Source organism: Emys orbicularis, chromosome 21 (genome assembly GCF_028017835.1).
Source record: "Emys orbicularis isolate rEmyOrb1 chromosome 21, rEmyOrb1.hap1, whole genome shotgun sequence".
Taxonomy (NCBI): domain Eukaryota; kingdom Metazoa; phylum Chordata; order Testudines; family Emydidae; genus Emys; species Emys orbicularis.
Window position 1 is genome coordinate 15,672,481 of NC_088703.1, and position 24,198 is coordinate 15,696,678.

The 24,198-nt window shown below is 51.2% G+C and overlaps 1 protein-coding gene and 1 non-coding gene across 2 annotated transcripts in view; one reads left to right on the forward strand and one right to left on the reverse strand.

Moving 5' to 3' along the window:
- LOC135893047 (butyrophilin subfamily 3 member A2-like) overlaps positions 1 to 24,198 on the forward strand; it is a 308,768-nt gene that overhangs the window by 264,148 nt on the left and 20,422 nt on the right. The window contains exon 10 of the mRNA XM_065420840.1: positions 20,734 to 20,743. Within this exon, the coding sequence (XP_065276912.1) occupies positions 20,734 to 20,743 (10 nt within the window). The remainder of the gene's footprint in view (positions 1 to 20,733; positions 20,744 to 24,198) is intronic.
- TRNAA-UGC (transfer RNA alanine (anticodon UGC)) lies at positions 461 to 532 on the reverse strand. The gene has a single exon. It is a non-coding gene; the product is annotated as a tRNA-Ala (tRNA).

A 24,198-nucleotide genomic window follows, 5' to 3' on the forward strand; every position in this document is an offset into this window, starting at 1 on the left:
TCAACAGGAAAATTTCTCTCTCCTGCTGTCTGGTTCTGTTCCTTCAGTTCTAACCCCTCTGACACGCCCCACCCAGTGGGGAATCTCATGACAGCCTCAGCTAAAAACAGACATCCATGGTTTCAACCCTTCAATCTCAGCCAGAAAAGAAATGGGGCCTTTCCAACTAAGGGGACTCAGGCTCTTATCCAGTCCTAAATTGGGGGAACTAGCTGACCCAGTGGGGTGTGCAATGAGACACAAATTGTACAATCAATACACCAAACAATCAGAGGTTATCAAATACAATCACTACACCAAATATCAGGGCTGGAAGGGACCTCAGGAGATCATCTAGTCCAACCCCCTGCTCAAAGCAGGACCAATCCCCAGATGGCCCCCTCAAGGATTAGAGCTCACAATCCTGGGTTTAGAAAGCTAATGCTCAAACCACTGAGCTATCCCTCCCCTGAAGAGAATTTGGAGATGATGGGGATTGAACCCAGGGCCTCATACATGCAAAGCATGCACTCTACTACTGAGCTACATCCCCAGCTGGACTAAAGCTGATAACCCAAGTATAAGCATCATCCTTTCCATTGTCAAAACACAAATGTCTTTAACACAGCCCTAGCTCTGGTGTAACTACAGCTGCACCCTAATCCAGACAGATTCCAGTGTCCGCTTATATTTTGCTTCCATGCCTAAAGGTGTCACTTCCATGCACTGACAAGACATAAGACTTCCCATTGCAGAGGGTGGGAGGAAGGATCTTGGGGCTAACGCTCAGGGCTCGGTGCATTACTGGGTTTCATTCCCAGCTGTGGCACTGATTCACCTTGTGAACTTTGATCAGTTCCCCTCCTGTCTGGGTGCCCAAATTTGCACATCTAAAGCCAGGGCAAATTACATCTGTGCGCTTCATACAGGTGTTAATAACCAGAGCAAATCTGAAAGCAGACATGGAAATGAAAACAAACCATTGTGTGAGCAAAGCCAATGTCTGACTGTATAATAACAAAGCAGCATCTGCAGCCCCAGCATCGGCAAGACATCCACAATATATACAAGCCCATGTGTAGAAGAAGCAACAGTATTGGGGGGGGGGGGGGGGGAATTGCAAACCAGTGCTGACATTGCCAAACACACAATAGAAATATTATTTAAAAATCCAGCATGCTCACCTCACTGCCTCTGCTCTTGCTCGCTGCATCCTTAAAGGTCTGGGCTGCTGCTCCCCGGCATTCCCTCACATCTTGAGTTCAAGGGCCCACGCTTCTGCTCGGGGCACAGACTCTGGGATGGGATGTGGCCTCCTTTCCTCCAGCAGCACATTCAGGGTGTGGCCACTGCTGTGACTGCCCTTGCTCCCCTCAGTCACATGTAACAGAGTGGGGGGGTCCTAGCATGAGGGGGTACACAATAGCATTGCTCCCCCCACTATAAGTGGCTTCAGCTACTCACTCTCTCTTGTCTAGGAGAAACAGGGGGGCCCCTTAGGGGGCAAGGCCCAAACCCACAGACCTGCCCTTATCCCAGGCGTGGGATTTATAAAAAAAAACCAACCCCCTGAGCGATGACTTTGGGGGAGACAAGGAGTTTCTGCTCTGGGGCAGAGTTAGGGAAACAAAGCAGAGAAATACAGGGAGGTTTCCCCCAAACAGTGAAGTCACCTCCCCCTCCCCAACGAACAGTCTCACCCCAACATGGGAATTTCACTCTGAGGAATTTACACATGAAAAAAAATGGGGATTCTCATCCCACTTCACTGTTGCTATTAACAACACACCCAGCATTCAAGAGTAACCTTACAATAACAATCCATTGTGACCCCAGCCCCACTCACAAGCAACAATCCAGTGTGATCACAGCCTTGCACTCACAGAACACTATAAAAACAAATGACCAAGAGTGGCCCCACAGCTCATAAAAAGACCCTATGATAACAAACCAGTATGCATGCAGCCCCAATATATGAGTAGCCTCAGTACTTATGGAAAACCCTACAATACTAATCCCACATGGTGTCCCAGTGCTCATGGATGCACCTACAAAATAAATGAAAATGTTACCCCAGCAGTCCCAGACCTTCAAACAAACCCCTTTGTGTGCAGTCCTGGCACTCACAAACAATCCCACAACAAACCACTTTGCGTTCTCCGAAGTAGAGCTGGGCGAAAATTTCTGGATGAATAGTTTACTCGCTGAAAAATACAGCTTTGGCCAATGCAAAACTATACACAAATTTAACCTGATCAGTTTTAGCTGGGCAAAAGTTTTTAATACGTTGTTCAGGCTGCTTCCAAAGTGTGTGTTTGATCCCTAAACACCAGCTAATAATTTGCTATTCCTTTAACCAAAGAGCATGAGAACTCCCCAGGCTGGAGATTAAGGCACGCAGGAGGTAGGAGACGCTGACTCAAATCTTCTCTCTTCCTCATTCAGAGTGGGAAGGGATTTGAATTCTTAGCTCCTACTGCCCAGGTGAGCCCCTCAATCCCCAGCCTATAGAGTTCTCACTTGCTTGCTCTTTGGCCAATTAATAGTTAAGTAGTTATACAAAGTGGAAGGGCCTCCACAGGAGAGCAGCCCACCCCAGAACGGCCTGTGGCCTGGGAGTGAGGATGCTGAATTCAAGACCCCCCTCCGAAGTGGGTTGCAAATGTGAGTCTCAGAGTCCCACATCCCAGGAAAGTGCCCTCACCCCGGGGCAAAGGTTGGGAGGGGCAGACACTGTTAGGAAGCTGCCCTGAATGAAACATTTTTACTCCCCGAAGCAGACTTTCCCGATTTACCGAGAAGTTCCAAATGTGTTTGAAACCAACCTGAATATCTGCTCTGATTTTTCAGGTTGCTGCCAGCCTGAAACATCAACTATTCACACAGCTCCACCCACAGGTGACCTGCAATAACACACAGTCGCAGTGACATCGCAGAAGTCTGTAAACACAGAACCACGATCTGCAAAACGCCCATCGGAAATGGATGAAACCCAGACACTGACCCTGGGGCTGAGGCTCCCTGAAGCCTCAGTGTTGGGGATCACCTCTTCTGAAGGCAGCGTGTGTGTGTGTGGGTGTCTCTGCTGTACACGTCCCACTGGCTTCCCCTGGCCTCTGCCGCTTGGGGGTCCCAGCATATCCCATGTGACATGAGAGATCTCCTGACATGGCCACCTCTCCCTATCAGTGGATCCCTGCCCCAGGATGGGAGGAGCTGGAAAAGACGGGGCTTTAATTATGCTCTAAGGAGCAGGGTTATGTGCAGGTGCGGGAGACCCCCTGGAACCCAGGGACAAAAAGGGCGACTCCTCTGTGTCCTGTCTGGGCTCTCCCTGTTTCTCTTTTGCTCCTCTCCCCTCCCCCATCCTGTTTCCATCCCCTGTTCTCCTCCCCATTTCTACCCCCCTTCCTCCTGCCTAACCACATGGTAAGACATGCTGGGGCAGCAAGGGGCTGAAGAGGAAAGAGCCAGTGGCCACCACTGCCAAAGGAAAGACTGGCTATCAGAACAGGTGGGATTCAAACTCACCAATGACAAATACAAAGGATCAGCCTTAACTCCTCAGCCACCTCTTTACGTAGTGGGGCATTTTTCACATGAGCTGTTATTTCATCCAATGGGACCATGCACACAAGTGAATGTAGAGAAGGAAACATAAACTGGCCTGCAGGCATACCAAGCCCATAGCCACATCATGCAGGATGTCTAAGTCGGTAAGGCCCTAGACTACTAATCTATTGTGCACTGCTGTCCCCATTGGTTGTGGGCTGTCAATTCTTCATTTTGTGGAGGAAGCTGCTGGGTCGATCTTCTGAACCTCTTCACACAGGTAAGCTGTATGGTCACCAAAAGAAAAGTAAAAGCTCCCCACAAATTGGGTGCCAATGCACTTCCTATACTAGGTAGGACTCAAACCTTGCTTAAAATAATGATAAACAAGCATGAAGCCTCTACACCACTAGTCTGCATGAAGGTCTCTCCTTCTATGTCTGCTCTAGTCTTGGGTGCCTGGCCTTGGCTAACCAAGGGACATCTGGTGGGGAAGGGGCTTTTTGCCTGATCAAGTGACTGGTTAAGGTGCTGGATTGCCAATCTGTTGTTGCTCCGCGTGGCTGGGTTCAAAGGGTACCAAGCACATCACAGTGGATCACAAATTGAATGCGAGTCAACAATGTGATGCGGTCACAAAAAAGGCTAATGTTATTAACATTAACAGGAAGTATTAACAGGAGTGTCGTATGTGAGATATGGGAGGTCATTGTCCCGTTCTTCTGGGAACTGGTGAGGTGTGAACCAGAGGACTGTATGCAATTCTGTGTATCACACTTTAGGAAAGATGTGGCCAAATTAGAGAGAATCCAGAGAAGAGAAACAAAAATAATGAAAGGTTTAGAAAGCCTGACCTAGGCGGAAAGGTTAAAAACCTTGGGCATGTTTAGTCTTGAGAAAAGAAGCCTGAGGGGAGACATGATATCAGTCTCCAAATACATGTAGTGCTGTTATAAAGAGGACAGTGATCAATTGCTCTCAGTGCCCACTGAAGGTAGGACAAGAAGTAATGGGCTTAATCTGCTACAACGGAGGTTTCAGGTAGCAAGTAGGAAAAACTTTCTAATGATAAGGGAAGTTAAGCCCTGGAAGAGGCTTCCAAGGCAGGTTGTGGAATCCTCATTGTCGGAGGTTATTAACAACAGGCCAGACAAAACTCTGCCAGGGACGGACTAGGTTCACTTGATCCTGCCTCCGTGCAGAGGGCTGGACTTGATGACTTCTTGAGGTCCCTTCCAGCCTGACATTTCTATGACTGTATGATTACCAACCGTTCATGTTCCTAAGTGTTGCTAGTGTTGTTGTTCTCGGAGCTCCTACATCAGCTGCACTAGCAGACGGCACAGTGTGTTGACTCGACAGTGTTCAATTTTACTTGAAATAAAGACCACAGGCTCAGTTCAGTAGTGAAGATGCTCGGCCAGGTTTATTGTCAACAAAGCGCCGTCATAGTGCCCCATAGGAGCTATAGATCTATTAACACATGTATGCCTGCAACAAGGTACCAGTTCAATCAGCACACCAGAGTGCTGTGTTTAGACTAGTACAAAGATGCCTCTCCTATGACTTCTCCTTTTATACACTGATATAAAGAAGTCACGTATTCCACTTTAGATCTTCTCAGTTACTACCCTTATCACCATCCTTATCCTTGTTCCTGCTAGTTTGAACAAATATCCTTATCCATTATCGTGTCAGCCCGTCTTTATCCTTAGGAGCGGTCGGAGTATTCCTGTACCATCTCTTAAGCCTGTATTTATGGAGTTACTCAAGAACTCTGTGTGTCCCTGAACCATCCTCTCAGGTCAGGAGTGTGATTACTTGGTCAGCCAATACCCAGCGTGTTACTATTCTGTCAAGGCTTACTTTGGTTAGCAGCCTTTGGTTCATACTGTTAGTTACGCCTAGGGCACCAGCATGGGCAGCACGTAATGGAGGTTGGGGGAGGCTAAGCCACCACAAACCTCTGCTAATGCTCCCTGCCACAGCCCCAGGGCTGGGCCATGATGGGGTTCATAGCTCCTCCGGCTAGCCGTGGCTTGGGGCTCCTCCGGCTGGCTGTGATGGCTCATGCGGAGTAGCTGGGGAGGCTCAGGCAGGCAGGCCGGTGCATGGGCCAGCGCTCAGGGCAGCTATGGTGGGTGGCTGGCTGGCTGGGCAGGCCGGGACTCAGGGTGGCTCAGGCCGGCTGGCCGGGGCTCCTCTGGCCGCAGTGCGGAATTCAGTGCTCTCTGGCCCTGGCAGACAAGAACAGGGGGTGGGACCTTGGGCAGAAGGGGTGAGGTAGGGGGCTAGCCTCCCTGAACGGTGGTTTTATGCACCACCCATGGGCTCCAGTAAGACCTGCACCCACATGTCCACATTTCTGACACAGACCTTCAGGCTAATTAACCTCTAGGAGATCACAGGGGAGTCCTGTGGGCATAGGGCAGAACAGAGAATTGGCAGAATCCACCTGCAACCCTTGAGGGCTTAAGCATGGGGCACTCTGGGCGGGGCGGAAAATGGAATTTTTTTCGCAGTGCAAAATTTACATGAATTTCCCTTGAAATTTTCAGCAATAAAATGTTAACTTTTCATTAAAAAACTGATAACCTGATAACTGGCCGGCTGCGGGGAATATTAGGTTTTGGCCACTTCCAAAATATTTTGGGCTTTTGGTATTCCAAGAAAAAATCAAAAAAATTCAAAGAGAGGAGAGACTTCCACAAATAAAAATATAAAATAAAAAAAAATCATTTAGTCAAAATCTAGTTTTCTATTTTAAAAAAAAAGTCTTGACGTAAAATTCTCAGCTGCGCCTGCTGCAGTCGTCATTATGAATGAGTTCTTTCCTCAGTGCTACTGGTGTGGTGGTGCTGTACAGTTAAGTATCATGTAGCATGGGCCCTGCCCTGAAAATGTGTCATGGGTTATATTCTGAACCGGAGTGTTAAACTTCCCTCTATCCTTTGTTACAGTCTATCCTGGTCATGTCTGGGGCCTGGCCTAGCTGCCCAGTCAGTCTCTGAGGCGTGGTCTACACTAGGCGTTTATGTCGAATTTAGCACCATTAAATCGAATTAACCCTGCACCTGTCCACACCACGAGGCTATTTAGTTCGACATAGAGGGCTCTTAAATTCGACTTCTGTACTCCTCCCCAACGAGGGGAGTAGCGCTAAATTCGACATGGCCATATCGAATTAGGCTTGGTGTGGATGGAAATCGACGGTAATAGCTCCGGGAGCTATCCCACAGTGCACCACTCTGTTGACGCTCTGGACAGCAGTCCGAGCTCGGATGCTCTGACCAGCCACACAGGAAAAGCCCCGGGAAAATTTGAATTCCTTTTCCTGTCTGAACTCTGGATCATTGTCTCTGGTACCTATTGCTCACAGGGAGAGTCCCCACACCCAGACTTTGGGGCTGTCTCTAAAATAAACTCAAACAAGAACCCCAAGTCCACGTCCCCAAACTCTGGGGAAGGTGAGATTAGGATCCACAGCTGGAGCTAAACCTCAGGGCCCATCTCCAGTTGCTCTGTCCCAGTCCAGAATCTCCCTTCCCCTTGGTCTCTTCTTGCACTGATCAGCCACAGCCATCTTAGTGTTTAGAAATGGGAGCCGGTTTGGAGTCGTTAAACCGAGAGGGGACGTCTCTTTCTACCAGACAGGCTCTAGCTCAGACAGAAGTTAGCAGCTCAATGCAGGGATCCCTGGGGGAGACTCTCTGGCCTGGGCTGTGCAGGTGCATTGACTAGATTGTTCCATTGGTCCCTTCTGGCCTTTAAATGTACGACTATGAAAATAAACTCCCCTGGAAACCACATGAGAACAGAGAGAGCGAGGATGAGGCAGGTTAATGTGTGAGGACAAAAATAACACTGTGTGAGCAGGTTCTTCAATCCCACATCACAGCGTGTGACACGCCCCCGCCCTGCTGGGCTGCTAGCTCGGGGTCAGGCCTGGGGAGAGCTCGCTGTTGGGAGGGGGAAGTAGAGTCTGTACAGGAGACTCTGCAGATTCTCAGGGCGTTGTCGGCTCATTCTGCAGTTCCCGCCCTGCGCAGCTGCATGGAGCAGCTGGACTGTGTGTGCAGAGAATCTCTGAACAGGAGTCACTACTCACAGCACCAACTCTCCTCTCCCTTCCCTCTTCTGAGCTGCAGCCGATGGTCTGACTCCATTAATAAACCGTGCAGGGTTGGGGAGCTGGGTCTAATTCTGCCCTGCCTGCCCTGGGGTTTGGGCCAGTGGAGGGAGGCAGGATCTAGCCCAGAAGCAACAAGGGGTGGGACTGCCTGTGAGATCAATTAAATCCCCTGGGGCAGATTTCCCACCTTGTGTTTCTGATGTTTTCCCTATTTCCCAGTCCTGTCCCAACCATGCTCTTCCCCTCTTTGGCTAAAATAGCCCAGGGTCATTGGCCTTCCAGGCAGGTACCCAGCTGGTCATTGTCACCCAGCTTTTGGGGCTGAGGGAAGAAAGAACAATCTTGTGCCTAGGCAGTGGACTGGTGCTCAAGAGCCCTGGGTTCAACCCCTGACTCAGCTGCAGACTCCTGTGTGTCCTGCGCTCAGTCACTTAGTCTCTCCCTGTGCCTCAGTCTCCCCATCTGTGAAAGGAGGATGAACTTCAGGAGTGTCTGAGGATAAACCCATTGATGATTGTGAGGGGTCAGATACTCAAGTGACAGGAGATGTACAAGGAAATGGAGACCATTGATGGCAAGAGCATTTTGTGGAATCAGAGCCTTTGTCAGGTATATTCATAGATTCTAAGGCCAGAAGGGACCACTGTGATCATCTAGTCTGACCTCCTGTATAACAGAGGCCAGAGAACTGCCCCCAAATAATTCCCGTTTGAACTAGAATTTCTCTTTTAGAAAAACATCCACACTTGATTTAAAAATTGCTGCTAATGGAGAATCCACCACAGACCTTGGTAAGTTTTTCCCATTGTTAATTATCCTCACCGTTAAAAATGTACAGCTTATCGTTAATATTGTTTTCAAAACAAGCTAACATAAACCAGAAAAAGGATCTCTTATACCAGAACCCAGGTATGCACAGGGTCTTACACTGGTATAATTTGAGTGCTATAAATTCACCCCTTAGCTGATACCAGATAACTTCCCATGAAGTACTATAGCAGCAGGGACTGTGTGTTTAATGGGCAGGTGCTGGGTCAAGTCCATCTGCTTTGGGAACATGTCAGCGCTGCCCACAGGAGGAAATGATCAATGTTCACCCTGCAGGGAAGGTTGGGGCAGCTGAGAACTGGACTGGCCGCTCAGCGTCCGCACAGTGTGGTTTTGCTAGAGGAGCTTTGTCACAAAATCCCCATCACAACTGGCACTGATCACCCTTGATTGCAGTTTGACCCGAGGGGAAGACTTTCGTTCTGTAAGTCGGGGAATGGTCCCACTATTGTGGGGAACTTTCCTAGTGTATACACTACCCTGGTGGAATTGCCTAGCAAAAGAATCTGAGTCCTCACTCCCACTCCCTTTACCCAGAGGCCTGCCTGACCTCGAGGACTCCCCTTCCACTCTCCTGTGTGGCAGAGTCCTTGTAACCCTGACAAGGCTATGCCCAGGTTTCCTTGGGGGCTACTGCCCATGTCCTGATTGTGCCTCAGGGATGGCATGGATCAGACATTTGCTCTGGCGGTGGCCTCATGCCCTCAGGCTTTAGGTGGCGGGACCCTTCTCCCCAGCATCAGCCCCGACAACAGGGTTATGATTCCCCTCCCCCAAGTCTGGCCTGCAAGGCCGCTTGATTGGTGGCATCTCCCTGTGCTGGGCCCTCTGCCCAAGGGTCCCCCTTGCTCTCCCTAGCTGCTCACCGCACCCGGCTCCGGACTGCTGCAGCCCCAACTCCAGCCCCAGCACTGCTGTTGCTCTACCTCCTCTGGCCTCTCTGACCCTGGTTGCTGCTGCTGTCCTCCCAGCATGCATTTGCTCCCTCGGCTGCTTCTCTGGTTCTCTCTGGTTCCGGTTGGTGCAGCTCTGCTCCCAGCTCAGCTCGGGCTCCTGCTCTCTCCTTAGCTCTGCCCCACTCTGACAAAGGGCAGACATCAGCCTGCCTGCCCTGTCAATCAGGGTGACCTGGAGCGTTGGCCTCTCCCCATTGCCCCTGGGGACTGTCAGTCTCAGGGTCCTGATTTTCCATCAACCCTTCCCCTTGGTACTGGGAGCTACCCAACCAAAAACCCACATAAGTTTTAGTAAGGGGCCAACAGTCCCTTACATTTCTATTCCACATGTTTCTCTTTGGCTTTTAACCTGGTCCCCCACATCCTCAGTCACACTGATTCCAGCTCCTCACCTGCTCAGAGGTCACTTCTGGAGGCTCTTTCTCAACTGCCTTGTGTTCTTCCTTCCCTGGCAGTGGGGGGTGACTTGAGAGGGAACCAGAATAGGGGGAAGGGGCCTGGTGCCGGTCTATCAGTGGGGACACCAGACTCCTCAGCAGCCCAGAATGGGGTGCGGGGGCAGTCAGGGCTCGATGGGCAGAAGTGGCTGGAGCTGGTTGCGGAGGACAGGGAGGGTGGAGACTAAGCTGGTGGGGAAGCCAGTACAGACCCGTGGTAGGTGTTCTCTGGGGGTGAAATACACCCCTGTGCAGAGGGTCCAGCACAAGGCCCAGACCCCATTTATGTCCCTGTTAAGCCCAGAGGTTGAATTTCCCCTGGGGTAGCTGGGTCCTTCTCACCAGGGACTAGAGACCAGGGTGGAAGCAAAAGATTCAGACTCATCCAACATCCCAGGCCCCCCAGTCACCTTTCACCCTGACCCAAATGTGCCTTTAGCCGGGGGGCTGTATCAGTCCCCAGGCAGTGAGATGGGATGGGAGCTGTTTCCTCAGTGATATGTTCAGACTCAAACAAGCAAACCAGGCCCCTTTGGTTCTCAATCTTGCAGCCCTAAATAGAGACACTGTGGCCGGAGCACGGAAAGGGGGCGGCACAAGGCAGGAAATGGGGAACGATGATGATTATCAGACCAAGGAGTAGACAGAGCAGGTCTGAGAGAGGCTGCAGCATCTCTGCTGCCTGAGCCCTGCAGACCCCAGGGGCCTGGGAGGAGAGAGAGGTGCTGGCTGGAGCATCCAACGCGGGGGAGCACACGGGGGCAGATCGGAGCAGAGAGAGAGACCGGAGCTTCCCTTCTGCTGAAGTCAGACAGAGCAGAGGGGGCAGGTGGGAGCAGAGAGCGACTTTGGATTGTACCCTCCAGACCCCATCAGAAACAGAAGCTGCTGGGCTGTTTCCATCCTGATCGGCTCCCACCACCGCCCTGATGATCCTATCTCTGTGCCTCTTGCTTCCCAGTGAGTATGTGGGAATCCTGTGCTAATTCATAGCAGGTTGGGAGGAAACAGAACCAAGAGCAGCCCTTGGCCGAGGCTGTTGGCAAATCCTCTTCAATGGGAGAGAAATGGGAACCAGTGTAAACACTGAGTGTGAGAGCTACTGGGCCAGTTCCCCAGTTGGTGTAAATCAGTGTAGCTCCACTGGAGTCAATGCCGGTTTACATCAGCTGAGGATCTGGCCCTCTATAGAGCTGAAGGGAAAGGCGGTCCCAGCTCAGCCAAGGTCTGTGTGCGCGAGGAACCTGCCATGCCCCAGATCTAACGTCCTGCCCGGTTTGCTTCTTCAGCAATACACAAATTAGGAATTTTTTCCTATTAAAGGCAGTTTTTGTCCCTGAAGAGGGACCTCAGACAAGGGGGGGATTTTATCTCCAGCACTAACCACACGGCACCTTTCTGTTCCCAGTGCTAAGTCCCTGCAGCCAGGAGATTTGCTCAGCTCCGGGTGAGTCCGTCTGTCTGTCTGTCCCCAATCTACCCATGGCATTTACCCCTCCCCCCTTGGGCCGCTCCCTGTTCACTGTGGTGCCAGCGGAAATGGCACAGGAAGGCAGACGGGGCTGTCTGGGATCTGACCAGGGTGCAGATCTCTTGGGCAACCCCTCCCTGTCCTACTACCTCTCAGCTCTGCTCTGACCCGAGGCCAGTGTGAGACGCGGGTCAGAGAGTCACATCCATAGCCCGTCCCATCCCCGGGGCACTGGCCCTGGGAAGCAGAGAACGCAATGGCTCTGACTTCAAGGGATTTAGCTTTCCATGGCACCAGCTCCCAACCCTTTCCGGGCGCAGGTCTCTCCCCTGGAGCTCATCCCCCACATGGACTCAGCCTGCACCTCATCCTTAAATGTCAGCAGTATCGTTAATAGTCAGCCCTGGGCAGGCAGGTGGTGCTTGAGAGGGTACGGCCAGAAGGGCCCATTATATAACCCAGGCTGAGCTCCTGTATGAGCTGGGCCAGGGAGCTGTACCCAGCAATACAGTGTCCAGTCCAGCAGGGGCTGGCGAAGCCGTTTCTTTGCTGGCTGCGTGGGCAAGGCAGGAGCAGGGAAGGTGGTGGGAAGACATTGACCTACCCAGAGTCAGCAGCAATTCCTCTGCAAGTTCAGAGCTGGGTCCCATCGCCCTGGCCATTCCTGGGAAAGGGGGATCCGGTCCTAGCCGCTGCTCCAGGACCTTCCCTTAGTGTGGGCCTGGATTGCTCCCGGTGTCCCCTGTGCCAGCTGGGGATTGGGGGCGGTAGGGCACAGGGACAGGGAGGATGTTAGAGCAGACGCCAGAGGGGTTAGGAACTGTACACGGCTCCTTGACTGTCAGCCAGTGAGCTCCATGGGGTAGCAAGTGGCCTTCACTGCATGGGCTGGTGGAGCAGACCGAGGTGTTGGCCGTTCCCAACCTAGACAGCCCCTAATGGCCAGGGGCTGGCCACACTGAGGGGTCTCCTCTCTCCCAGCCATACTGCTCCAGCTGGTTCAGTGTGGTGCCAGCACCAGGGCCCCTTATTCTAGGACAGTGCACAGCACCAGACAATGGGAACCAAGCCCAGATGAGCCTCCAGGCTCTTCCATAACCCAAATGATCCGAGAAAATAAAGCTTCCGGTCACCAGAGAGAGATTGTCCCCCTGTCTGCCCAGGTGAGCTGGAATCAGAGCCTCCATCTGAGACATGGCACAGACCCACCCACCATTTACCTCCTGGCCCATCAACAGTACTGGGCGCCAGCAATGCCCCACTGACAGTTGCGACCGATTCGCCTTTCCAGGCGCTCTCCCTGCCCCCACCCTCCACCTGAGCCAGACGTCTGCCCGGCCAGGGGACTCCGTGCGGCTCCAGTGCTCCGTGTTGTCCCAGCTCCTGGCCACCCGCATCATCTTCTGCAAGGACAGGGAGGAGGTTTCATCCCAGAGGGGCTTGGAGAAGAAGGCCATCTACGACTATGACCATGTGGTGTCTGGAGTCAGTTCTGGGAATTACACCTGTGGGTACGAGATCAAGGACAGTGACAACCGGGTGACCAAATCCCAGCTCAGCCCTGCCCAGCGCCTCAGCCTCACTGGTAAGGCATGTGTGTGAGTGTTCCTGTGTTTTTCTGTGTGTGTGTGTCCATATCCTAGCTCAGCCCTGCCAAGCAACTCAGCATCACACGAAATGGGGGGGGCGGGGGGGGCTGAATGGCAGAGCGAGACCAACAATTCAATAAGAAACTCCTGAAAATCCAAATGCTGAAATTCATCAAAATCTGAAGCGAAAAATTTCTAACAAAACATCTTTGTTCAAAATTTGACACAGGGAACCCCATGATTTTCACCCATCTCAGCTCAGACGGCCCAACCCAGACAGGTGGGGGACAGGGATATCATAGAAATGTCAGGCGGGAAGGGACCTCAAGATTCCATCAAGTCCTGCCCCATGCACTGAGGCAGGACCCAGTAAACCGGGACCATCCCTGATACGAGTGTGTTCAATCTGTTTTATAAACCTCCAGTGACAGGGATTCCACAACCTGCCTTGGAAGGCTATTCCAGAGCTTCACTAGCCCTATAGAATCATAGAATCGTAGGACTGGAAGGGACCTCGAGAGATCATTTAGTCCAGTTCCCTGCACTCCTGGCAGGACTAAGTATTATCTAGACCATTCCTGACAGTTGTTTCTCTAACCTGCTTTTAAAAAATCTCCAATGATGGAGATTCCACAACCTGTAGTTAAAAAGCTTTTCCTACTATCTGACCTAATCCTCCCTTGCTGCAGGTTAAGCCCATTACTGCTTGTCCTACCTTCAGTGGGCACTGAGAACAATTGATCCCCATCCTCTATAACTGCAATTAGCATATTTGGAGACTGTTATCAGGTTCCCCCTCAGGCTTCTTTTCTCAAGACTAAACATGCCCAGTGCTTTTATCCTTTCCTCCTAGGTCAGGTTTTCTAAACCTTTCATCATTTTTGTTGCTCTTCTCTGGACTCTCCAATTTGTCCACAACTTTCCTAAAGTGTCACACCCAGAACTAGACCCTGTACTACAGCTGAGGACTCACCAGTGTGGAGCAGAGCGGGACAATGACCTCCCGTGTCTTACATACAGTGTTAGCCCTTTTCACACCTACATCACACTGCTGACTCAGATTCAGTTTCTGACCCACTCTAACCCCAGGCCCCTTTCAGCAGCACGGCCACCAGCCAGTTATTGACCATGGTGTAGTTGTGCTAGGGCAGTGTATGGGCCTGGAGTGGGACCATGCTCTGCTCTGATCTCTGGTGTATTTATTGCCTAGGTGATGACTCCAGCAGCGGCAGTGTCGGGGGTTCCCCCCCACAAGGTAAATGCTTCTGAAGAGTTTCTTTATTCTGGGGACTCTATTTAGGGAAAAGTGGGTCCTGGGCTGGGCAACCCCCAGTCTGAGTGTGATCGCTGTGGCAACGGATGTAGAGGAAACACACAACCACAGAACAGGGTGACAGGGTCATCCAATGCGGCTCATTCTCCCTGCAGCTCTCCCAGGCTTTAACCAGCATAGCTGAGCTGAGTAACATCTTTCCAGGGCAGGAAAATGGCTCTTTCAAAGGGGGAATCCCAAACCCTTCTGATGGGCGAGAGTTTAATCTTGAGTTCACGGACCCCCTCTGCTAAACCGGCAGTCAGTGAATTATTTCCTTCCTATGCACTCACTGTATTTGGTGTTGTTCTGGAAGTAGGCACCAGATGCATCATCACACCTTACTTCACAAGTTATTTCTCTCCATGTAATTATTTACACTCTGTGCTCCAGTCCTGGAACAGAGGTGTCACAAACAGCATGCAGGCAAACCCCTCTTTAAGGATCTCAGCCCAGCACCAGTGCCTGTTTCCCAGGCAGCAACCTTGTCCCAGGAACTGACTTTAGCAGAACCCCAACCTGACAACTCCCCCCAGAGCGCCTGCATCAACAGACAACACCCAAGGAGTATGCCTGCAAAGTCTGCGTGCAGAGCTTGTACAGCAAGGAAAAGATGGTGCCAGACTTTGTGTAACAGCGCCACCTAGTGACTTCAGCCAGAGCAATACTCATGTTATCTGTGCCTCAAGAGCTCCTGGGACATGGCATTTCTGTCCTGTGAGAAATCAGGATGAAAAGTCAAAATTTCAAATTTTGCATTGAACAGAAATTCAGTAACATTTTGATTCTGAAAGACTGAAGAGCTGTGTCAAAAGATTTTGATTTTGAAGAAACAGTATTTTCTGATGGAAAACTCTTCCACTGGAAAAAGAACAGGAGTACTTGTGGCACCTTAGAGACTAACAAATTTATTAGAGCATAAGCTTTCGTGGGCTACAACCCATTTTTTCTACAAGCTCTGCACACATCTCTGCATGCTGTACAGATCTCTGGCCCTCACTCAGGAAAGCTCTCAAGCGTGTACTCAAATCCAGCCCTATCCAGGACAGCACCTATGTATGTGCTTAACTTTAAGCACCTGCTACATTGCGGGACCTAAAATGGTTGTTTGAAGTTAAGTTTGTACCTGGGCGCTGTCCTGAATTGTGATACTTCCCTAAAGCAGGGCAGTTCCCACAGGGATGTTTCCTGCCTTGAGGAGCTCGCCCTTAGAGCTGGGGGGAAATCCAGGTTTGTTACCACAAAAAATTGTGAAGAAAACTATTTCATTCAAAACTTGTGATGGGAAATTTCAGTGTTTTGATGAAAAAATATTAATGAAGCTCAACAAAAAAATTTCATTTGGCCTCATTTTGAGTAGACAGTTTCCTTTTCTGGGGGGTTTTGGAACCAAAACGAAACAAAACTGTCAGTTCAAAATTAAACTAAATGTTGTCTTTCATTTCAAAATTGTGTTTGTGGAAAGACTAAGAAGGTCCTTGCACATGAATTGTTTCAGGGAAAGTTTTTGATTCAAGTTAAACTGCATTTTGATTTAAAAAAAAAAGTTTGGCAAAAAAAAGTTTTTGGAAAAACTTCAACGAGCTTTACTCGCAAAGAACTGCCAATAATGTTGCCCTGCAGATAACCGTGGGGTGAGCTCCCTGGGTATGTTCATGAGGACATTAGGGGTCTCTTACCACAGGGCTCAGCCAGCTCCAGCCAGTAGGGACTTGCCGGTGGCTGCTTGGAGAGGCCATTCACAGTGAGGTTCTTTCCTAGGGCCGGATCAGAAGGCCTCTAAACCTCTAAACCTCCTGTTGGGAATTACAATCCCTGTTGTCGTGGTTCTGGCTGTGGTGCTTTATCTGCTGGGAAAGAAAGGTGGGTATGACAGTGAGGCCAAGCATTGTTAGCAAATCTACAGACAGACGTGGCAGAGACAACCCCTTAGATCCCCTGTACCCAGTGTGTCTGGGATGGTGGGAGAGAGATTCTCAAAGACACAGTGAAATTGATCATTTGTTTTTGGGAGGCTGACTGGGGAGAAAGATCAAAGAGAGGGGTTACCATTGTGATTAATTATTTGTATTGCAGTAGCACCCTCCCAGTCAGGGATCGGAGCCCACTGTGCTAGGTGCTGTACATTATTTATAAGGTATATTACTGTAGTGCCCTGGAGCCTCAACCAGGGATCAGGACTCCACTGTGCCAGCTGCTGCACAGATCAGTAATGAAGGGGACAATCCCTGCCCCACAGAGGGTCACAATCTAGGACTCAGCCAGGGGCATGTGTACGGATGGAATATCGACACGCAGTTAACTAAGGCTGCAATTCAGAAAGGCATCCCCTAGTCAGGAAGGGCCCTTACGTCTGTGCCCGCGTGTAAGTGGTTTCCTGAATCAGGACCTAACAACTCTGAAAATAGAGCTCTGGCCACAGCTCTGCCCTGCCAACCTTTCCTCACACAGCGTCCCCAGCCCCAAGCTTTCAGAGCACTCGTGTCACCCCAACAATCTCAAGACTGGCTTAAAACTCATGGGATTTCCAACAAGTCACCAGTGTGGGGTCTTTGTATTTGCCTGGGGGATTTGATCTTTGGGGGCCTTTGGGTCACATCTTCAGGCTTTTCTCCCCAAACACACGGGTTATAAACTTATTTCTTTTTTTATTTTTAATGAAAGCCGAGATTCTCAGTGAAGCCCCTGACTCTCAGACCTGGGTCTTTACCTAGAACATGAAATGCCATGAGATTGCCACTAAAATCGTTAGACTTGGCCACACCACTCCCAGGGGAAGTCAGTGGGGCTGGTGCAGGAGAGAGCTCAATATGATGATGAATTTGGGCCCTGTCACTCAATTTCTCTCTCTCTCTCCGCCCACGAGGAAACATGGCCACATCTCTGATCACATTGTCTCACTGCTTCCAGTTGTGTCTCTACCAAGGGATCAAAGGTAGGAGGAGATTTATTCCCTCTCCCATCTCGTTTTCTTTCTGGGTCTGTTCTCTCCACATGAACTAAGGGCCAGTAGCCGCTCCAGGGTCCAAGTGGAGATCAGCTCTCCTGCTGCAGGAGTGGGGAGGCAGGGGGGCGGGAAGGGAGGGGGTTCAGTCTGGTTGTTGTGCAGGAATTTTTGAAAAGGCCAGGGAAGGATGGATTTTACCTAGGGAGGTCATGGAATCTCCATCCTTAGAGGTTATTAAATCCCAGCTTGACAAAGTCCTGGCTGGGATGATTTAGTTGTGTTTGGTCATACTTTGAGCAGGGTTGTTGGACTTGATGACCTCCTGAGGTCTCTTCCTACCCTATTCTTCCATGTTTCTATGATTCCCTGGTCGGGATGGGATCTGGGGGTTAGGAGGAGACACTTTAAGGAAGGTGTTTGCCAAAGAGGCGTGTTCCCATTAAGTTCACCGGCAGCAGAGTGAGTGTGTTTGAAAATTGCCCTGAGGTGTTTGAAAGAATGAAAGTGACCCTGTTTTACACTCAGGGGGTGTTGGGGCTACTCACCCACAAAGCAGCCTCGACCGACCCAGCCAGTTCCCAAAACCAGGTCTGTTCTTCCGGGTCGGGGCTAGGAGTGGCCAGGCCTGGCTGGGAACCAAGGGTCTCCAGTCCATCTAGCTGCAGTGGGTAACATGCAGTGTTAACTCCATCAGCTACAGCTGCATGGGCAGCATGTGAGTCCCCTGTTCTGGGAAACTAGCCCTGGTTCTACCCCTTCCTCCAAAGGCCATGCCTCCCCCCCTTCTGTCCCCATTCCCCGCTGGAGCCTTGAGCCCCCCACCATGGCCAGAGGAGCCCCGCCTCAGCCACCCTGAGTCCAGGCCCACCGGCTGGCCCAGGCCACTGTCTGACCCTCCCCAGCCGCCCCAGGCTGCCAGCTGGCCCTGCCGCCCTGCCCGCCCTAGAGCCTCAACCCCAGCTGGCTTCGGGGGACAGGCTGAGTGAGGGTGGGAAGAGGAGCAGCATGGGTGGGGCCATGGGGGAAGAGCAGGATGCGGGAAAAGGGCCTCGGGGCAGAGTGTGGGTGGGGCCATGCCTGGCTGTTTGGGGAGGCTTAGCCTCCCTGGTCTGATACCTGCCACCCATGTGCAGCTGGTTTAGTGCCAGGCAAGGCGCATCCACACATGGACTCGCCCATAAACCCCCACAGTGGGTTCACTCACAGCATTCGTGAATTTGGTGCAGGTCTGTGTGTGGGGCGGCTGAGGCGCTGCTCCCACCACACGCCTTCTGGGGAGAGCCAGGAGGCAGGGACGCCTGTGGGGGTTCAGAGCACGCCGTACATGTGAATAACACACAGGCAGATGGGGAGCTTCCAAGTGCTCCTGGCTCCCTATCTGCCCACTACCCCACACAGAGACCCTGCAAGGACCCTACAGAGAGTCTCTAAGGGTCACTTCCAATTGCTCTGCAGCCAGCACCTGTCACACAGGACTCCCCTCGACTACTGCTGCCTTCCCCCTCTGTCCCTTCTGCAGCCCTCTGGGCTCGCTGCAGCCCTTATGAGGGCCACGGGGCCCATACACTCGTTCTAAGCCCTGTGGGTGGGGCAGAAAGAGCCAGGTGGGAGACTAGGGAGTCCATGGGGTGCCCAGCTGCACACAGAGAGGGAAAGGTGCATGGGGAGACTTGAGGCAGTGTCCAGGTTCTGCCAGGGTCTGGCCCAGCCTGGGTTCCCAGTGCAGCGACTGGTGGGGGTAGGGGGTGTTAACTCTGTTCTCCTAAAAACCAACCCAGGGTCACACTTGTATTAGTTTTATTATGATGCCGCTGTTGGGTTAGATAGAAAAGAGATGGAGCTTATTCATACACACACACATTCACCGCATTCATACCCTCATGCACCCATGAGGGTTACCGGAGACAGCCTGGAGACCGAGAAGCCGAAGCCTGGTAGCTCTGGTGTGTCTGCCTGCGGTCACGAATCCAGGCTGCTGAGCAGGTCAAGGAGCAGCAGCTGCTTGTGTGCATGGCTGCTTCCTTTTTCTGGAACTGGGCGGCTCCTGTCAGGTACACTGAGTTTTCCTTCTGTGTCTGTCACCGAGAAGCATTCCCAGACCAGTTCCTTTCATGCATACCAGGTTCTTCTTTTCTTTACAGCACTTCGTGATTGCCTTCTCAGGGCAGATTATATCAGACACACCCGGCTCCTGTCTCTGGGCTCCTTTCTCCTTGCAGTTCCTCTCCGCCCAGTCCCACATACACTCCCTTGTTCACACTCTCTCTGATTGTGTGATGGGAAATTCATCACAGCTTGGAAATTCATTCAAGTGGTAACTTGAAAAGGTTTCAGAGCTTGCAAAGGTTACAAAACTTAAAAGGCTATGCTAACAATCACTGAAGTTACAAAGTCTGCAAAAAGGTTGCAGAACTTAATGATACAAGTTACAGATCTTACAATTGCATTTGAGCGGAGGCTTTACGTAACAGGGGGGACACGACGCACAGACCCTCAGTACCGGGAGTCCTCTCCCCTGACTCCCAGCTGTGTATGTTCCCTGCCTGCCTCCTGCGCCCCCCATCCGTAGGGCTCTATAGCTGCCTTTCCCCAAACATTCCTTCCCTCCCTGCTCCTCTCCAGGGCCGGCTGTAGGCAGCATCAAAGCAAGCACGTGCTTGGGGCAGCAAATTTGCAGGGGCACAAGAATCTAGCATGAGAGCTGAGAACCAACAAGGGGCCCTGGGAGCTGTAGTTCCTTGGTTAGCTCCCTGCCTATAGAGCCAGCCCTGGAGCAGGGAAAGACCTACATTTCCCAGCATTCCCTCTGTCGTAATTAACAGGAAAGGGAGGGGGAAGGAGTGTAGAAGTGAAACCTCATGATGCAGCTTGCTGTAAATGGTAGGAACAGAGCTAGCTCTAGGTTTTTTGCTGCCCCCTACCTCAGCCCTGGGCTTCCCCCCACCCCTGTGTTGCCCCAGCCCTGGACTCTCCCCCGCCCACACCCCCTGCCACCCCAGCCCTGGCCCCCACCCGCACCCCCCTGCTGCCCCAGCCCTGGGTTCTCCCCCCACCCGCATCTCCTGCCACCCCAGCCCTGGCCCCCACCCCCTGCTGCCCCAGCCCTGGGCTCTCCCCCCCACCCGCACCCCCTGCCACCCCAGCCCTGGCCCCCACCCGCACCCCCTGCTTCCTCAGCCCTGGGCTCTCCACCCACCCGCACCCCCTGCTGCCCCAGCCCTGGGCTCTTCCCCCCATCCCCCACCCGCACATCCTGCCACCCCAGCCCTGGGCTCTTCTCCCCCCCTGCACCCGCACCCCCTGCTGCCCCAGCTCTGGCCCCCACCCGCACCTCCTGCCGCCCCAGCCCTGGGCTCTCCCCCTACCTGCATCTCCTGCCACCCCAGCCTTGGGCTCTTCTCCCTCCCCACCCGCACTCCCTGCTGCCCCAGCTCTGGTCCCCACCTGCACCTCCTGCCACCCCAGCCTGGGCTCTTCCCTCCCCTGCACCCGCACCTCCTGCCACCCCAGCTCTGGGCTCTCCCCCAAAGAAAGAATTGGGTGGACTAAATGGACATTGCACCTCTCTATCTGAAGCCTAGCAAGGCAGGTATGTGGATCCCACTAGAATTTAAAATGAAAAGTAAGGGAGAGGAGGCTCTACTAGACTGGGCAGCTTTAGATACGGTACCAGGCACGTAGGAGGATTTACACTTCTGAGCCATGGAAGCAGAAATTGACTTTTATTTTCCAGATTTAGCTAATATTCAAAAAGGGAATCTAGCACCTGCCTTCCAGATTTGAACACCCTCAAAATTCAGGAGTGCTCAAGCTCAATTTGGGCAGCTGTTACTTCATTTCTCCCAAATCAAATATACTGATCCACTGTAACTTGCTGTAGGAAAAAGTAGAATAAATTGAGCAAGAAATGCTTCCCAGTGGTTATTAGGACTGGAATTGCTATTTTCAACAGCCATTGCTTTTTTTTATTAATTATTATTATTATTATTGTTAAGTTTTAGTTTTATTTGTTTAAAAGGAAGACATTGATATTGCATTGGCAAATTCCCCATAGAAACAAAGAATGGAACAAAAGAATAATAAAGGCACCTCAACTTTTCCTCATTTATGTAGGACAGTCTTATAATATGCATCCAGATAGCCTTCAAACACACAAGCTGAAAATTGTTCCACTTTACTGCAGTTCTGTAACCATATGGGAACCAATCCTGTCTGTGTTCTGTGCACATCCAAAATTCCTGCTGAATGACCCGCCCTGGGAGCGAGTTACCAGTGACCCAGGGCTGGGGTGGCAGGAGGGTGCAGTGGGCGGGCGGGGGCGGGCAGCCAAAATTTTTTTTGCTTGGGGCAGCAAAAAACCTAGAGCCGGCCCTGCTCCTCTCATATGACCAGTCTCTCCCCACAGACACCCCCACCCTGCCCTCCTGGGTCATGGGAGCTGGTTATCAGACTGGGCCAGAAAGGGGGCTCTGAAGATTCAATTCCACATTATGCAAAGACATTAAAGTCGAGCCTTAAGGATGAACATTCAGCCTTTCTACATTGTGAGCAGACCTGGGTGAAAAATCCAGTTTTATTTGGGTGAAAAATTTTCAAATAAAAATTTTTGTTTGAAAATTTTCAGAGAAAATGTGGGGTTTTGACAAAAGAATTCAAAATGTCCATTCGAAAGAAAACAAAATGAACATTTTTTTAAAATATTTTTTTTCACTGAAAATTTCATTAAATCAAACAATTTTGGCCAAACATTTGACTTTGGTTAAAATATTGTTCATGAAAAAATTTTCCGTTGAAAAAGGTCACCCACTTGTAACTTTGTGAAAACGACCGAGTTCTCTTCAACTTCTGTCCTGAGATGTCAGGGATTTTCGGTTCCCCCCCAATCTTAACTCCATGCTGACCTAGTGGGATTTTGAGTGGTTGGTTTCTTGGCCATTTTGCTGAAGTAGAACAGGATGTTCAAGTCTCAGCCTTATTAGACTTTCCCTGCATAAATAGTGAAGCCACCGTATTCCCTGATTATACAGAAGTAGGGCTTGCTGCCTTTCCCCTGAGTGTGAGCTGAATGGAGATGTAAGGTCCTAGCAGCAGAACCAGCCATGGGAAGAAAACTCCTCACAGCTGGATCTCTGAAAACCGACTCAGTGTCACCAAGGTGACACACAGAGAGCACACGGCATCACTGATACCCCCTGTCCTTATTACTCCCCACAGGGAACGAGTCCAGCGTGACACCAGTAACACTCCTGAAGATCATATTGAATGTAAGAGCTTTTGTAGAGTATTGGGGTTACCGGGGTCACCTGCAGAAGAGGGAGAAAGGCGGGGGTTGGGGGTAAATGTGTTAATTGGTAGGGGATGGACAGATCCCAGGTCAGACTGTCTGGCCAAGAGTTAAAACAACAAACTGCCTGTGATCAAAGTGAATGAGGAGAAAAAGTTCTCGACGTCCCAGGGCTTGTGCATCTGAGTCCCTAAGGTTCCTTTGTCCCACCCTTTGCCTGTAATCCCCAATCCTGCATTGCCGTGGTTTAGGGGACTGCAGCAAATTGTTACTGCTTCCCTTCCTTCATGGAAAGGGCACATCCTGGGGAAAGCTCCTATTGGAAAGTGTTCCACCCCCTTCACTGGGAGCTGGGTGCAAGAGTGCCTCATAGGCATAGTTTAGGTGCCTCATGCGCCTGGTCTCTTCTTTGAGCCAGGCTCTCTGACTCTCCCATGATGCACCACTTTCTCCCCTCTTGGTGACGGGAAATAGTACATCATGGGAGTCCCTGCTTGCAGTGAGTCACGGGAGATGAAGCCCAGCTAGCCAGGCCAGCCTGTAGAGGAGAATATGAGCATGAGGCAACTGAATTACAAGTCCCATGCAGAACCTTGCTGGTATTCTGAACCAGAATATTTCTGGTTTTGGCCAAAATAGTTCAGTTTGGGGGTATTCATTTTTTGAACAAAATTTTGAAATTTTCTGCCGAAAAGCCACCTCTGTTTGTGACAAAATAGGTTTGTGGAAACCCAAACAGACAGTTTCTACTGAACATCTTCAACAGCTGCATTAAATCCTTCTGCTCCGGTATCCCTAGCGACCCTGCTCAGGATCAGGCTCCATTGTGCTCAGTGCTGCCCACGGGGGAGCCCTGCCCTGGCTGGGAGAGAGGTGGGAGCCGGGGGGTTATAATTCGTGCCCAGCAAGGTGCCTTCCCTTAAGGGCATTTACAGCTAAGTGACCCTGTGTAACTGTCATTCTCTCTCCAGATGCCTCCGTGAATTGGCTGGGAAGCACCAGGGTGAGTCACAGCTTTTATTAATGACAAAATGAAGCGATAGAAAAGAGCGACTTGTTTGCCTGTTCCAGCTAAGTAGAGACCCGTGGGCTTGGAACATGGATTTACTCAGGATTCCCAGGCTTCAGGTTGTGTCTGTTACTCTGGTCTCACTGCTGGGGCCGGAGATCTCCACCCAGGAGCAGGTAGCTATCTTCCATAGCTGCTGTTACCCTGGCCAGTCATGCCCTGCCCCCCACAAACACATAGACATGCATCCAGGCAAGAGGAAAACATCCTTCCCAAACTCCACACTGCAGCAATAGGGGAGAAACCCCCATGGCCTGAAAATCTATCAGCTATAGAGGGGCTTTTCCCACCAACCTCTGCAGTCAGACAAATAACCAAGGCAGAGATGTTCAAGGTTAAAACTTCCCATTAAAACTCCTGGGAACTGGACATTCCAATCCCATAGGCGGGTTTGAAAACCTCCTTTGAAATGTTACCAAGTCGGAATCGGCTCCAATGAGACAGATCCTATAAGTGAAGCCCCAGCACCACTTGCTGGTAACACCCCCCCCCCCCACGGGCCTCCCAAAGGGGAAGGAAGACAGGAAAGGGGTGAAATCCTGGGAGTTTGACATTTACTTCAGTGGGGCAGGATTTCCCCCTATGGGTCTCCATGCGATGTAGGTGTCAGTGGGGCGTGCAGAGCCTCACACTGCTAGCAGC